The sequence below is a fragment of the Poecilia reticulata genome, chromosome 20, assembly GCF_904066995.2.
Source record: "Poecilia reticulata chromosome 20, P_reticulata-male-v2, whole genome shotgun sequence".
Taxonomy (NCBI): Eukaryota; Metazoa; Chordata; class Actinopteri; order Cyprinodontiformes; family Poeciliidae; genus Poecilia; species Poecilia reticulata.
This window is the reverse complement of record NC_088849.1, coordinates 11860070-11876796: the sequence shown is the minus strand read 5'-3', so window position 1 is coordinate 11876796 and position 16727 is coordinate 11860070. Positions and strand designations below refer to the sequence as shown.

At 39.5% G+C, this 16727-nt stretch overlaps 2 protein-coding genes across 2 annotated transcripts; both read right to left on the bottom strand.

Annotated features, from left to right (window-relative positions):
- Positions 1–610: 610 nt before the first annotated feature.
- Positions 611–9992, bottom strand: LOC103456533 (retinol dehydrogenase 12). The gene is given in 8 exon segments (XM_008396150.3): positions 611–1893; positions 2058–2250; positions 3216–3425; positions 4157–4261; positions 4887–5042; positions 9207–9322; positions 9721–9805; positions 9808–9992. Coding segments are annotated over 8 exon segments (1077 nt in total). The 5' UTR covers positions 9917–9992; the 3' UTR covers positions 611–1790.
- Positions 9993–11064: 1072 nt separating this feature from the next.
- Positions 11065–16081, bottom strand: LOC145549318 (retinol dehydrogenase 12-like). Its single transcript, XM_081601309.1, has 7 exons — positions 15889–16081; positions 15677–15792; positions 13287–13442; positions 13093–13197; positions 12758–12967; positions 11685–11877; positions 11065–11431 (listed from the first exon to the last, which is right to left on the bottom strand). Exons 1-7 carry the CDS (start codon positions 15900–15902, stop codon positions 11329–11331), a joined length of 897 nt encoding a protein of 298 aa, XP_081457435.1. The 5' UTR covers positions 15903–16081; the 3' UTR covers positions 11065–11328.
- Positions 16082–16727: the final 646 nt, after the last annotated feature.

Here is a 16727-nt window from a genome sequence, read left to right as displayed (position 1 = left end):
GGTCAGCAGAGGGCGTCCTAATGACCGAGTTGCAGATTTAGACTTGTGCAGGCTTTTGCAAACTGCAAGGCAATTACATATTTTCCTTCAGTTTCTTTTTGAAAAAAAAAAAAAGTAGAACAATTTTGTTTGTCTGGTGGTCAGACAAAAAATTCAACTGCAAATACATTTTGTTTGGTTTTTTTTTTTTTTTTTTTGCACAATCTTGTGCTTCAGTCTTAAATGAGATTAGTCTTTAACTACTCTTATAACCACTGAAAAAGCTACAAACAAGTGGCTGAAAATGCAGGAAAAAAATCTGTGAGGCCACATTCTAAGACTGTTGCATTACCACAGTCAAACAACACATCTCTTAAAATATTTGTCTAATACCTTCTTAAAAATCAGTATTTGTTTTGTATTTTCTCCTGCTTTGTTAGCCCCGCCTATATTATTAGCACTCTTGCAGAGTGGTTATGTGTTCAGTACTCTTACTACCTCTCATTACTCATGCAACATTCTTTCTAATATTTACGCCCTCATGTGATTTAGATTAAGATTAGAGATTTCTTGTTCTGGTATGTTCACTTTAGTCGTTCTCTGGTTTCATAAAGCCAACATGAGTCAGCAGCATGATTACAACGTTACCTTTATAAATGTTGCGCTAAAATAAAAAACAATGAATCATGAAGTCATAAATTGTGCCATCTGTTTTGGATGATGAGGCTAACTTCAAAGAGCAAGAGCCTCTGATCTACAATTGTGTTCAATTCATTCATGTGGAGCAGCAAGCTTAAGAAAAAAAATTTAAAATCTGTACTTAAATTTCTGACAAACGAGCACAACTATACAAAATGTTGGTCAAAAAACATTTTACAAGATGCCATCATGTTTTAGAGCATGTCTCACATTACTGTCAAATTTCAGCAAGCTGACACTTTATAAGCTTATTCTTTTGCAACCCATTATCACAGTCATGGATTTCGCTGATGTTACGTTGCCTTCTTTTGAGAGAAAAAATAAAAATACTGCAGAATGTCTGAATAAACCAGATGCAACGTACAGTTCGATATAAAACTGTTTACATGGATTGGAATTTTACTGATCAATAGATGTACAAAGAGCTTTACAAAGGGAACAAAGATTCTAACAAAAGAAGATTTTCAACACATTCTACCTTCAGGGGAATCTGTCTTCACTGACTCTTTAAAAAAAAATTAAAATTAGACTATTTGTGTAAGTATCTATTGAAGTAATACCATCGGCAACATCTTTAAGTAACAGTTCACGGAATCTTCTTTGAAAACAACTAACATGTAAATGATGCAAATAATAAAAATGCTGAGTAAATAGACTTATAAAAGCATTTTTGAGTCTCTTTGTTGCAATATAGCTAAGCAAATGCTACATTCCATCTTAGTAATAAAAAAATGTAAACAGCAATAACATGTAATTGCTGCTCAGATCTGATTCAACTAAATTAAAGCATAACATACTGGCTGACTGATTCTCATGACAAAGCACCGTTTTAGTACAAGATACACAACAAATAAATACTTAGAACTTCTATGTATCTGGAATGCTTTAAAAGGTTTTACATCGGAAATAATTCAGTAAATGCTGATTAAATTCGACATGTGATTTCTTTCCGTTGATGGAAAATGAAAGAAAAACTTGGAGAAGCCCTCGTTGCTTCACACTCAACCTCACTCAGAACGGCCAAAATTCTCAAACGAGTCGTAGGTTCATAAAAGTGCATAACAGTGCTTTCGACATGTGATATGTATGACACGTAGTTAATCCGCAGCTCTTCACTGCCAGGTGATGCCAAGCATGTTGCAGCTCACCTCCCACAGCCTCTGGGCCAAGTCATCATTAGCAGCAGTCCTTGAGCAGCGTGCAGGCGCACAGTCACTGAACACAAAACAGTTGACAGAAACTGGTCATTAGATCCTGCCCGGCTCTTTTGTGCCATTGTTAAAAGTTGTACATTTGTAAAGTTTTGCTGAGCAAATGTGCAGTTATTTTTTTAAATTTATTTTTGATTAACAGTTACTGAGTTTGTTGGCAAAAGCTACCTGAAATAGTTTCCACTCTGGCTCTCCAGGCCTTGTTCCACAGCACAAAAGATGGTGGTCTGTGCTCCCTCCACTGTTGTCTTGGTAAAAATCCGGAAGATCTTCACTGCCACTTGTATGCACTGGTGCTGGTGTCGCCACAGGTCAGACTGGACCACTCCAGGGTGCAGAGAAAAGACACTTACACCAGTTCCTGCAGCATGAACAAAGGAGAACTATTTTATGGAAATTTTGTTTTTAACAAATTATTGTGCACAATTGTGAAATAGAAAAAAAAGGGTAGATAGTTATTATAATGTTTAAAATAAAAAAAAATTAAAAGTGTGTTTTGTACATTTAAACTGACACTCTGGATTATGCTTCTTTACTTAATTGGATGGAGAGCCTCTGTGAAAATCCATAATTCATAAAATTTGGGTTCCAATGAAACCTGCAGGGCTGCACAGTGGCGCAGTTGGTACAGCTGTTGCCTTGCAGCAAGAAGGTTCTGGGTTTGATTCCCGACCCCGAGTGTGTGTGTGCATGGTTGTGTGTCCTGTGTGTCTCTGTGTTGCCCTGCGACAGACTGGCGACCTGTCCAGGGTGTACCCCTCCTCTCGCCCGGCACGCTAGCTGGAGATAGGCACTGGCAACCCTCCCGACCCCACTGAGGGACAAGGGTGTAGGAAAATGGATGGATGGATGAGACCTGCAGAGGACGCCCACCTATTTGCACTTCAGTATTCGCAGATTCAACTAGTCGCAGATTTTTCTGTGAAACCCAACTCAGAATTATTCCTGGAAAATTAACATTTTCCATAGAGTATGTTTAAAATATATATATGCGCAATGCTACCTAACACGCTATTGGCTGGTGTTTGAAAAGGCAGCCAATCCAGGACCACCATTCATATTTCTTGGCTCTGATTGGCTATGTGTGGACTATTATAACAGACACTTGTATGCGGTTCTAGAGCGTTCTCAAGTATTTGCAAATGTTAGCCGTTTGAGCTTCTGTGGTCCGTACTTCAGAAACTCACAATATGCCAGAAATATGTTAATTTCCTGTCAAATACCAGGATGTGTACATCCCTTACAACAACACAGCATCTGTTTTGGTGTTGAAGGAATGTCTTATGTTAATGTTTGTTTATTGATGGTTTGGAAGTTCATTCTCACCTTGTAGCTGTTTGGCAAGAGAGCGTGCAAACAGGACGTTAGCCAGTTTGCTTTGTCCGTAAGCTTTCATAGCATCATAACTCGTTTCACTGTTGATGTCATCAAGTCGAAGGCCAGTCCAAGTGTGGGCCACCGACGCCACAACGACAATGCGGGCCGGAGCTGAACATTTGATGAGGTCAAGCAGCAGGTAGGTTAAGAGGACATGACCTTAAGGAAAGTCAGAATACATAAATCATTAAAATAGTTTGTGGCTCTGCAGCTGAATAGCTTTAACTGCTGTGAGGTATCTTGGCATGTTCATTCGGTGAGATATCCAAACCACAAAGATCCAAGAATGCATGGCAGTAAGTGCAATTGCTGCAAGTGTTTCTGCTCCATAGACTTTGAAACCAGTCTGTAATATTCACTGGGAATGCGATCAGATTATGTCTTTACAGTTCTTAATTTCTTGTTTTATTCCTCACATAAACGCTGCCATTATTTGGAAGGTGTTGCTCATGCTCAAGTACAGAATCTTTTCTTAAAGCTCGTGTAGGCTTGTGTCTCGTTGCGTGCGACTTGGTGTCCATATGTGTGTGGGCAAACGTGTCTGAGCACAGGCTGCTCGCACTGACAGTTTGTGACAAAAATAATGCACAAAAAAATAAACATCATCTGGGAGTAAGAGACGGTCCAATACACAGTGACAGCTTGAAAAGAAAAGAAAAAAAAAAAAAACCTGCTCCAGAATCTTCTCGGGCTGATGTGTTTGTCAGTTGTGTTGCCATTAAGACTGAAACCCGCCTCTCACTTTCCAGCCTTGCCGTCTATTTAAACTAACCTCTCCGAAATGCAGAAATGAATAAACTCCCATCAGTCAAGCTATTTTATAGATGCCTTAAAACTGCAACATTCAGGAAATATACGTATATAAGAGAAATCACTGCAATGCAACTTACCCAAATGATTAACTCCAAACTGCATTTCAAAGCCATCCACAGTCTTGGAGTAAGGGCACATCATGATGCCTGCATTGTTTATCAAGATATTCACTTGCTTCTCTTCTGGAAAGCATCGACAATATTTATGTTAGTGCAGTAGAAACCAGATTTTCTTTTTATTACAGTGTATAAAAATAAACAATATGTCCAAAAAGTAGGTGGGTTTTGTGGCCCACAGAGTATCGTCTTTTTTTTTTGTTTGTTTGTTTTTGTGGTGTGGTATGTTCATGTCATACAGTCTTACCAGATGCAAAAAGAAGAAATGCATGCAAACGTTTAATTTGACTTAACTAAAGCTAAAATCTCTGTGTCATTCACCCCCCCAAAAAAGATAAAAATATTACAAAAGTAATTGTGGTGTTGCTATGTAGGTGCATAGACATCTACTTAAAAAGTAAAATAAATATGAATGTTAGAAGCGTAGCAATGAAAAGTAATCCTGCATTTTTAAAGGAAACATATATTGAAGATAAAGTAAGACCGATAAAAAGCAACCCTAGATGTATACCACAACCATTAGTGGCTGAAGAAGATCATTCATCCCTACACAGCCACAAATTCAACCAACAGTAATAACCTCAACCATCACTCTACTGCCAAATATTTTCTTTCAAGCTACTAAAACCTGTTTGGTAAGAGAATCTATTCACGGCTCACTTTGGTCGTACGTTTAACACCACCTTCCTACCTCTGTTAATAATTTGAGCAAAAGCCCTGATGGACTTTGTGTCGGACAGATCCAGCTTCCTGATGATGATGTTCTCATTGCCCGTGTCCTCCAAGATGTCGCTCCGCGCCTCCTCGGCCCTCTCCACGTCTCTGCACGCCATGATGATGCGGGCGCCTGAAAAAAAAACCAAGACGATGGAGACGCGTAGGCGTGTTCTCCCAGTCACACGCCTACACTTCATCACAGTCGTTCAGCTCCGGCACACTTGGAGCAGTGGTTTAGAACCGAGAACACGCCTGTGAGTGTTCACCTCCCTCCGACTGATGCCTAGCTTTATATTCTCGTGTCGTGACCTGGCCAAAGCTTTTAATCTTTGAAACACGTCTTGTAACAAATAAACAGCCACATTGTAGTCCTAAAACACATGAGTAGAAGCGTTAAGAGGAGGCACCTCGGGGGACAAATTCAACACAAACAAGTCTGCGAGTTCAAACGAGCATCTCTTTTACTCAATTAGAGGCAAAGAAAGCCACCAACATCAAATAGGTAATGAAGTCCCTAAAAATCTTTGTGCACCTTTGATCATTCTCTAATGATTTCCAAGCCCTCTTTCAGCAGCTCATTTAGCCAACTGTTCCGCGGCATCGCTTTGCTTCCGAGGCAAATTATGAGGCATTCTCCTTAATGAGCTCAGGAAGGGGTTTCGAGGACAACATGCTCAATTCTTTCTCTCACCCACACAAAAATTGGGATGCATGACCATTAAAACTAATATATATATATATATATATATATATATATATATATATATATATATATATATATATATATATATACGAAGGCAAGAACCCCACACTGTACCACAGATATCCTGACAATGGAAAAAAAAAAAAAAACTGGAAAAACTACAGCACACATTTCAGATAGCTGCTCCACACTGCAATTAAGGAAGTGGTGAGCCATTAATCAGCTGGAATGTAGCGTCTGTGTCTCATTATTGTGTCTTTGTTTGTGTTCAGCTGCTCCCAAGTGGGAACTCTCAATTCCTCTCCCATTTTGGAAGTAGAGACTGAGTCTCTTTAAATGCAATAAGCCATTATCAGGTGTGTTATCAGTATCAATCACTGTAAATTCAAATCCATTGTTAAGCAGTCCCAGGTCTTGTTAGGGGAAAAAACAAAACAACAACAGAATGTAGACTTTGACATGATGAAATTACCAAAAGCATCCAGGATAGAAAAAAAAAAAAACCTTGTGATTTGTTCAGATTTCCCTTGGTACCTTAGGATGCAGCTGCTCCTAGGTATAGCTGGCTGTTATGAATCTGTGCAAACCTAATCATGCCATCCTGTCATTACTTAATCCAATTTACTGATAAATGAAGCCATCTTCTGACAGTAAATTCTCCTAATGCAAGAAGGAATAGAGGAGGTCATTATTCTGTCGTCTCCCTTTTGACACTGTTGTTTTCTCCCAAAGTGCTCTACATTCATTTGATTTTTCAACACCAAAGACAATGTTTTGTTTTGTTTTTTTTCTCTCTACCTCCCCTCCCCCGTCGATGGCATGTAATAAAAAAGGAAAATGATTCCCACTTGCCCTTTCATTTACAGAATGAAGTGGTGCACTCTCAAAAGCATGGTGGTAATTTTCAAAAAGCAGCAGGGGCATACCTCATGCTGCGCCTTTGGCGAACAAACAGATTTAATCATCTATGCAGAACCAGTTTTTACATTACACTGGGTCAGCATGTGTGCGTGTGTGTGCATGGCTGCACCCTCCAAACTCTCTCTTTTGTCGCCTGTCTGGCTCAGGAGGGTAACAGACCCTCACAATGCTCCCTCTGTCTCTCTGATGCCTCATCCGTCTTGCATCACTGCCATCTGTCTTTTAAAATGATTGCTTACATGTCCAGGAAGGTAGCAGCTTTATTTCAGCATAACTTATTAAGCCTGTAAGTTATGCTGAGTTTATAAAAACCCTGCGAGACAGCTTAACACTTCCACTATAATGTATACCAAGACACAGATTAAGTGTGATCAGGGGCGGATCTAGAAAAATACCTATGGGGTGGCAAGAGGGCAAGGATTTTATATATATATATATATATATATATATATATATATATATATATATATATATATATATATATATATAAAACGTAGAAAACGACCGAGCTAAGATTCTGTGGGACTTCCAGATCCAGACAGACAGGATGGTAATAGCGAACCAACCGGACATTGTGGTGGTGGATAAAGAACAGAGGAAAGCCGTTGTGGTGGATGTAGCAATACCAAGTGATTACAACATCAGGAAAAAGGAGCACGAGAAACTGGAGAAGTACCAGGGCCTCAGGGAGGAACTGGAAAAGACCTGGAAGGTGAAGACCACAGTGGTGCCTGTGGTCATCGGGGCCCTCGGGGCAGACAGTCACCCCCAAACTGGAGCAGTGGCTAAAACAGATCCCAGGAACAACATCAGACATCTCAGTCCAGAAATGTGCAGTTCTAGGCACATGCAAGATACTGCGCAGAACCCTCAAGCTCCCAGGCCTCTGGTAGAGGACCCGAGCTCAGAGGATGTAAGAAACCACTCGCGGAGGGTGAGAAGGGAATTTTTATATATATGCACACACACAAAACATCTCATTCTCACATTTAGCTTGCTCAGACCTAACATTGGACTTAATTTACTTAATTCACTTGTTGCAAAATATTGTTTTAACTCTCATTGTTTCAAAATGAGCTTCATGCAGCACTGAGGATTGAATATAATTTCTTGATGTAAAATAGTTAATTATTTTTACGTCTTTCATACTGCTGCTAATTGATATGTATTACTGGATTGGACAGCGCCTATTAGTGGCTATGTGATGCATTGTGTCCAGAAAACCATTCTATTCCAATGCAGGACGAGCAGAAATCTGTCACGAAAATATTAATAGTGCCATCATTTATTATCAGATAGGCTATATCTATTAAATACGATTTAAAATATAGCTGAGAAAACTGATGTTTGATACATAAATTCTCCGCGATACAAATCTATAAACAGTTTGTTTTCTTTTAATTATGTCAAAATGCAAGAAAGGGCAAATTTCTCTTATATTGGTCAATCGTTTTATTTATGTTGCAGGAGCCGGAGTTTGGTGACTGTTATAAATATCGCCACGTTTTGTCAACAGAGGAAGGGATTAGTTCAGTTTTTGTCGCTTGTTTAACTTTTAGGAATTGCAGCGGCTGCAGTGCGCCACAATAAAGGTGCAATAAAGCTGACGTGAAGAACAAAACTAGACAAAACCACGTCTATTCTGCTTTTTCTCGCTCCGTGTGTCGGCATTACCGTACCCGCGGACCCGTTGCCATGGCAACCGATAGAGAACGCCCCAACGAGCAGATGAAGCAGAGATTACGTCCAAGCCTATGAGGGGGAATCAATTCCAAACAACTAACATTTCCCCCACAAAAAAGTACGCAAAAGCACCAAAATAGAACATCCAGTCTTACATTATGTTGTCAGGCTTGGTGTCTATATTGTCATTATTAATACATTTTCGCCTGAACACAGCGGCGGTTGATTAGCGCTGCTCTGCTGATGACTTGGTGTGCGGGTTGTCCTATTTTAGTGCTAACGGAACTGAGCAGCACGTGTTGTTATCAAAAGTCAATAGTGGGCCAGCAACAGTTAAGCTAACATAACTGACTCACTGCTCACTTTTTCCAATATTTTCTTTAAATTAAAACTTTTTCCTCACCTGTTAAATGTGAAACCCTGTCATAGGGTTGAATTGACCGCTAAACATTTCGTCCATTTTTCAGATTCTTTGCGTGATTGTGGTATTTTCCTGACCACCGATATTCCTGACTCAATGGACAGCAATGGCGCACGCGTGGTGCACGACAAGTCACGTAAAGCCCAGTCCAGTAACACATATCCATCCATATGTATCAATGCTGCTGCCTCGGGTTCAGTTCCTCTCGCATTTTCCTCTACTTAGCAGTAGGTGTCAGGTTGCATGTTGCATTCAAGGTTCTCGGAAAAAAGAGATCCATGCGCTTAATGTCCGATTTGCCATAACTCTTTATTGAGTTCAGTCGCCCCTGTTGCTGGGGTGGCAACAGGGGTGGCAAGGCTCTCAGCTGGGGTGGCACCTGTCACCCCATGCAACCCCTGTAGATCCGCCCCTGATGTGATTAACGTTTCAGATTAGCTTCCATCACCAAGCAGTGAAAGGGCTTAAATCCCTGAAGCATAGTGGAATGTTCCAGGAAAGTCACAGTGTAAAAGTTAGAAACAATGAAAGAGAGAGGCATAGAAACTAAATTGACTGGATTGTACCTCTTCTTGCCAGATCCCTGGCTGTTTCTTTGCCGATACCGGTGTTGGCTCCGGTGATGATCACTGTTTTCCCATCCAACCTCTCCTCAGAGGTCCAGCGGTTACAGCATGCACTCCTGGGTTAAAGTAAATTTGCAATGACAGAATATTGCATTTAGCTCCTTATCACAAACTCGTGTCTAGTTGGATTTGCAAGCAAATAAATTAAAGACAATTGAAAAAAAAAAAGAAGAAAGAAATCACAGCAATTTTCATTATATTGAAGCCTAGTTTTTAAGTAAAGGCTGGAATCTATTATTTACCTAGACATACCATTAAATACAATGAACTAATTTTGATCCTTGGCCCAAATAGTCTAATAACAATAATAAGACCATGTCTGGTAGGAGTTTAATCTTCACTAACGTTCGTTTTTTTAATTTTTTTTTTTGTTCTCTCTTCCATTTCAAGTTAGTGCAGTCATTAGATCCAGCCTCTTAACCATTTTCCTTCAAAGATTTTTTTTTTCTCCTACCTGCAGTTCATTATTCCTCCAGAGTAATAGATTTCCACTTTAAGATCGGTGGGCGACTTCAGTGACAACCAAACAGATGTCCCTTCCAGTCTCCACCACACGGTGCTGCACTGGCTCCCAGGTTGTCATCTCCACACAGCCTGCTGCGCGCATTTCGCATCTCCCGGCTGGGCCAATCAGAAGCCAGCTGGCGCATGATTGATTAACAAGATAGAGCCTGAGAACAGGCGGCTTTCCTGTTGGCTCCTGCCTGCTTGCCTGCCTCCCGTTATGGACTGAGGATCACGGCAAACCTCATGCGTCTGGCTTTCACTTTACACAAATTGGCCACAATTCAAGCGCTTCACCGTGTAACGTGTTGGGAAAATGTGAGAATGTGATCATACGAGGTTTGAACGAATAAATCGTCTACTTCAGTCGATTTAGAGTCATGTCTGAAGTACTGTCTGCACAGCGTTGGGGCATAGCCCCCCCCACACACACACACACACGCACACACAAATTATTTTCTTTTGCGCAACATTATAAAAGCAAGAAGCTTCTCATGTCACAGGAGCCCAAAATTAAACGAAGAAAAAAAAAACAATGGAGGGTTTTAAGGAAGAAAGATACAAAAATTAAGTTGCCAAAAATCAAAGAGAACAACTAAAGCTGACAATAGATTTGATTGACACTATCCCTTGAATCTTTAGGATTGATTCAGCAAAAATTAAAACTTTAAAAATTAAACTGTTAATCGGATGTTTTACACAAAATAACTACTGATTACTCTTGTGTTATAGCACTGATATAAAACTGACACTTTTTTTAGCTTTATTTCAATAGTGTTATTCATTCATTAAAAACATACCTGGAGTGTTGCTTTAATTTTTTGTTGTTGTTGCAATTAGCAAACACTGAGTGGCACTGCATGTTTGCTGATCTCATCATGGTTACTTCTCAGTCCAACCCTCCTAAGAACACATTTTCAATATGTTGTATATATATATATAATTGTTGTTATCACGTGCTTAAAGCAGATTCTCAGAAAGATCAGGAGCTTCTTAAAGAGACAGAGGCCCAATTGCAAGCGGTCACATTACAAAGTCCAATTTCTTTTAAGTCACATTTGATATACTGCGTTGTTAAAACAACTGGAGGTAACAAACTTAACTTTGCTATAAAATGGTGCTATGAGCTTTGAAAATACAACTGCCCCTTTAAATGAAAACAACTTGTATTGGTGATTCAGACATAGAATACAGTTTATGTTAGCAAATACATCATAACATTAAATACATCAAAATAATGCTAGCTAGCAATGAAAGTAGCAAAAGATGGCAATTAAGAAAAAAAACACAAGCGCACATGTATGGTAGCTTTTATTTTACCCGTCTTCTGGCCATTACAACCTTCACTAAGCTGTCATCTCATCTGATCGTGTATCTTTTATAAGTGCTGTGATTTAAAGACTCAAACTTAAACAGTGATTTTGTTGTAGGCCAAGTTGTCTTACAACATCTCAGGGACATGGATCATGTTCAATGGACTTTAAAATGTTGTTCACAAGATGAAAAGGGTATTTCTGAAGTGTATGTTAATGTTGCTTCACAGTGCAGTCAGATTTGTTTATCTCCAGCGGATGCCCAGAAGGTGGCAGCTCACGGCCCACAGCTTCAGAGCTGTGCCATCATCTTCACCTGCCCTGCAGCTGTCTGCTCTGGCACAGTTCCTGGAAAAAGAGGAAGATTGAGGTAAAGGTTTTTTAAAAGGTGAATTATTAACTTTGGTGGCTAAAGTGTTTTGTTGTTGTTCTTGTTTTTCTTTGTATGTTTTTTTCTTTTTACTTGGTTTTTTATAAGTGTTTGTGGTTTTATCCACTTCATCTCACACAATCCTGTTTTACCATGAAAAATACAAAAAATGGCTTCCTCAGTTTGATTGTACTATATGAAACTCATCATTATTTAATTTCTCTCACTGACTTGTAGAATCCACCGGTGAGCAGCTCATTCTCTGGAGTAACGATGCAGTAGATAGAGGTGGACGCTCCCTCTGCTGGGGTTTGGATCAAGAAACTGAAGGTCTTAGCTATGTCCACAAGAGGGCGCCTGATGTTCCTTGTAATTTCGGTGTTTACTATGCCAGGGTCCACAGAGAAAGCCATCACACCAAGAGCTAGAGAAGGGGAAAAGGGAGAATTAGATTTTTCCACCCTTCATCGCAGTTTGAAATGTGTTGGTGTTCTTTATGTGGCTTATATTATTTAAAGGGGCAGTATTATGTAAAAACATCTTTTTGAGTTAGGGTGTTATCATGTTATAATGTTGTTCCCTCATAAAAAAACATACCTGACTTGTTGCCTTGATTCTGTCATGCAGGTTTGAAAAGACCTTTAATCTCCCGTGGCAACCATTCAACTGCAAAACGCTTGGGGGATGACTAAGGATGACGCTCCTACTAGCAGCTGAAGTTTGCAAGCCTCTGAGCTTCTACCTCACAGAGCTCCTCTCCCCTGCAATTCCCCCTCTCAGCTCCTTCAGAATAGCCAACAGTAATGTCAGAAAGAGCAGGAGCTTCTTAAAGAGACAGAGGTTTAATTTCAAGGCACTAAATTATGTAGTCAAATTTCTTTTAAGTCATATTTGATATACATGGAATTTTCAGATCAACTGATGTTAACATAGTTACTTGATTATGTTAGAAAATGGCACTACGTGCCCAGAAAATACACAGTGCTGCCCCTTTAAACAACAAAGCAAAATTTGCTACAAAATGGCTAATGCTTTTACTTTATATGTTTGGAAACATTGAGATAAGTAGGTGTGACTTGTGGAAAATGTTATTTTTTTCACTAAAAACGCTTCAGCTTGCTCATTTCCTTGCTTAGAGCAGTTGTGGCTGAGGCATGAGATTCTCACACCGGCAGCCAATGCAGATGTGGACCTTTTATTTTTCCGTGCACAAGGAGGAACACTCATATAGTCAAAGACAGGCATTCAGTCTTAAGTTCTCTGCCTGACACACGCAGACAGAAAAAAACACCAACACACCCTACCCTCAGTCCTTTTGGCAAGCTCCCTGGTAAACAGCACATTAGCTAGCTTGCTCTGAGCATAGGCCCTGACGGGATGGTAATCTTTATCCCCATTCAGATCATCAAACTGGATCTTGCCCATGGCGTGAACTGTGGACGACACGTTGATGACCCGGGACGGGGCAGAGTGCTTTAGCAGGTCCAGCAGCAGGAAAGTCAGGAAGAAATGACCTGAGAACGAAGAAACCGAGCGATCTGTTACAGAACTGAGAGAGAGAGAGAAAAAGAACTGGTTCATTCATTTCTTAAAAGAGAGATAAAAGTATCTCAGACTTTCTAACACCTTTATCCCTTACCTAAGTGATTGACTCCAAACTGCATCTCATACCCATCCATCGTCCTTGCATAAGGACAGATAGCAACACCTGCATTGTTGACAAGGTAGTCCAGGGTCTTCTCAGCTGAAAAACAGAATAATGTCGTATCCCTTTGATTTTTGAAAACGTTTCTTACTTTTGTCCTGTATGCATTGTGTCCGTGTTTCACCCACTGTTGTAGATATTCTCGGCAAACAGGCATATGGACTTGGTGTCAGCCAGGTCTAGCTGCCTGACAGCCACTTTAGCTCCGTTCACTTCCCTCATGATGTCAGATGCCGCCTGCTCTCCTTTCGCTGTGTCTCGGCACGCCAAAATCACTCTAGCACCTACAAAGACAGATTAATTCCTCTGAACAGTGATGGGTTTTTGCCTGTACATGCAGGTGTGAATTTGAGCAATGTCGTGGTTTTGTTTTTGGATGTCATAAGATTGAATTATATATACTGTATTTTCCGCACTATAAGGCGCACCTAAAAACCTTCAATTTCCTCAAAAGCCGACAGTGCACCTTATAGTCCGGTGTGCCTTCTATATGGATCAATATTGAGCCACAACAGGTCTAGCAACTACGGTCATAGACATAATATAAGAGTAGACCCCGCATTGGCTGCTCCGGCGCAGCAAATACGGCGGCCATCTTGGGGCGGTATAGCCTCCTACTTTACTCAGTCAAAACAGCAGAAGATGCCTCAGCACTGAGGGATATTGTTGTTCTGATCGATGGACTATTGATGTGAGGGCTCCACAGACAACATTTCACAATTAAGATGGACATATTATTGTGTATATATTGTGATTAGAATATTACTTTACTGTATTTATGTCCACCGGCGAGATACCAGCTAATATTAGCAGTTCTTGGTGTAATACGGGTTCAGCCCCGCTATGAAGGATAACTGAGATTCCGTAAATCTAAAAAAAGTAATTATTCTCTAACATTGACTTCGATTATCTGACACAAGAGCCTATATTAGAAATGAAACAATATAACAATATATTATAAAACTTATATTATGTGTTATAAGATACACAGGTGGTAAATATATATGTAATTCTTTCACTAGTAAGATACATCCCAAATCTTCCGTTTTTGTTTTGAAAGTTTCCTAAAGACACGATGTGAGGATGAAGAGGGAGATATCTATAAAGAGAGACAGATTCACTGCAGCACGGATGAATCCCACATCGGATTTTGGACTCAATCTCAGCTGCTGAATCTCTCTGAAGCTAGAACTCGTCGACTGGAAAACAAATATATATATATATATATATATATATATATATATATATATATATATATATATATATATATATATATATATATATATATATATATATATATATATATATGGATGTAACCGGTGTTAATTTAACAAATATGAATTATAGCCTGTAATACACTACATTGCCGATAGGTGGCAGTAAATGGTTTCAAGTAGTCTAAAACTACCTTGATATGCTGCAGGATATAGACTAGAATAACCAGAAGAAGAAACGGAAAAAAATGTTTTGTGGTCATTTTATTGACAAAACTCTGTTTTATTTTCAATATTTTTCAATAATTAGTTTCATCGATGGTTGATTTTTGATTCCCGTGTACCCGGACCCGGAAGAACTTTGTTTTTGATATTACATTTATTTGTTTTCTTGATGCGAATCTCCGGTTGTTTTTTTTTGTTGAGAGACATCGCGTGAAGAACGGCGAGCCAGGATCCAAAAGAGCAGATTGACATTGTGACTACTACGACGTCAAAGAAGAACCTTCTTCTGTTCCACTTGATCGGTGGGATTGCACATATTAACACTACCCGGGTAGCTACCACATAACATTCAGATCTGAAAACTGAACTGAACTGAAAACAAATGAAAGGAAAGACTTTTGAACTTGACTGACTTGACTTAGGACGACTATTTGGTTCTGTTTCATTATTGTCAAAATGTGTAATAAATGTGTTTGTTCAACACATTGTTTCCCTTGCTCCTCCTGAGTTGAACCTAATTCTGATGCGCTATCTAATTGTAAAGATTCAAAGTCACTGATTCCCTTGTCACAGGTGACTTAACCAGATAAGTACAAAGTCTTACATATATATATATATCTCATATTGAGTCTCCGTCTCAATATGTGAGACGGAGACTGCAGCAGCAGCCAACACCGTGAGTCAAACAACGACTGAGGCAGCCTACTATATAAAGTACTCTGGGACCATTTCTTTATTATTACACATCCACATTTGTAGAGTATGGAACAAATCACGTCCCGTATTACGGAACAGGCAGAAACCGTAACTGTGGCGTCTATTCTATGTGCCTTATAATGCGGTGCGCCTTATATATGAAAAAATTTTAAAATAGGCCATTCATTGAAGGTGCGCCTTATAATCCGGTGCGCCTTATAGTGCGGAAAATACGGTAGTATTAAATTGGCTTAAAATCCAATTTAAGCCAATTTGATATACTTTTTACAATTTAAACACTTTCCTCACAGGATAATCTGAATAACAGATGAAAGAAAGTAATTTTTTTTTAAATCTGAAAACATCTGACTGTGCCTGCTTGCCTCTAGCAGCTAGGTCTTTAGCTGTTTCTTTGCCTATTCCGGTGTTTGCCCCGGTTACTATGGCCGTCTTCCCCTCAAGACGAACATCTGATGACCACTTGGGATAGAACAAAGACCTGAAGAATAAGAGGTCACATTGAAAAAATCCTTTCAAGTTTATCCTCTGGTTTGTTGAACTTTTCTGCTGATTACATGTTCAAGAGATTTCTTACCTGATAGTTTGCATCTTTTTGTAGGCTTGGGAAGAAAACAGGCAAAATAACTTAAAAATCCGAGTAGGAGTATCATCTACAGGGGTTTGTTTCAGGGCTCAGGTCCAGTGATCTGACAGAAAGAGACACAGAGAGTGGAGAAAAGGGAAATATGTTGCCCTTCACGAGTTTACAGCCTTACTGGGAAGTTACTTTTTCAGTATAAATGTCCTTTTGTTTGGGTTGAGTCAGTGTAACTAATGAAATAAGGCTGAATCTATAATTGGGATTCTGATGAGCAGCCACATGACTAGTGATATTGTACAGTAGTTCAAAGATATAATCTTTAGCTTTTATGCTACACCAAATTAACCAATTATTGAACCAGCTATGAGAGGACATACGTTTGTATGTCATCTGATATCGACAGACAATACAGAGCTATATTATCAATATATCTACATAATAGATACATGATCTATATTTCAGGTATTTTGCAATGTTTGAGAATAACTTTTACAGAGTCAAAACCAGTACAGATAATTTTTTCAAATTCATTTTAAGTTTTTGATGTCTATCACTTTGACCGGTGGAGGCTCTGCATTTAGTAAGGAGGCGAGGCAACACAATGTAGTTGAGGTGGGTTTATTTAGGAGCTCCAGGTCACCATTACACCAACACCCTTCTCAATGGAAGATGGTATGCTCCAGGAGCATTTGTCTCCCTTTCTGCTCCACCTTGCTGAGACACACCCAGAAAGGCAAGTACTCAAACAATTAACTCAAATTGAACCAATCTAAATCAGAAACAAGCTGACATTTTCCCCCACATTCTCTGAACAGGAGAGATGGCCAGTCTCC

Bases quoted from the DNA above. Each gene is read 5' to 3' on its own strand.
- LOC145549318 (XM_081601309.1), bottom strand. The intron at 13,198-13,286 runs GTGGGTGAAACA...TCTGTTTTTCAG, and splicing joins TGCCGAGAATATCTACAACA to CTGAGAAGACCCTGGACTAC. The intron at 12,968-13,092 runs GTAAGGGATAAA...CTTCGTTCTCAG, and splicing joins GTTTGGAGTCAATCACTTAG to GTCATTTCTTCCTGACTTTC.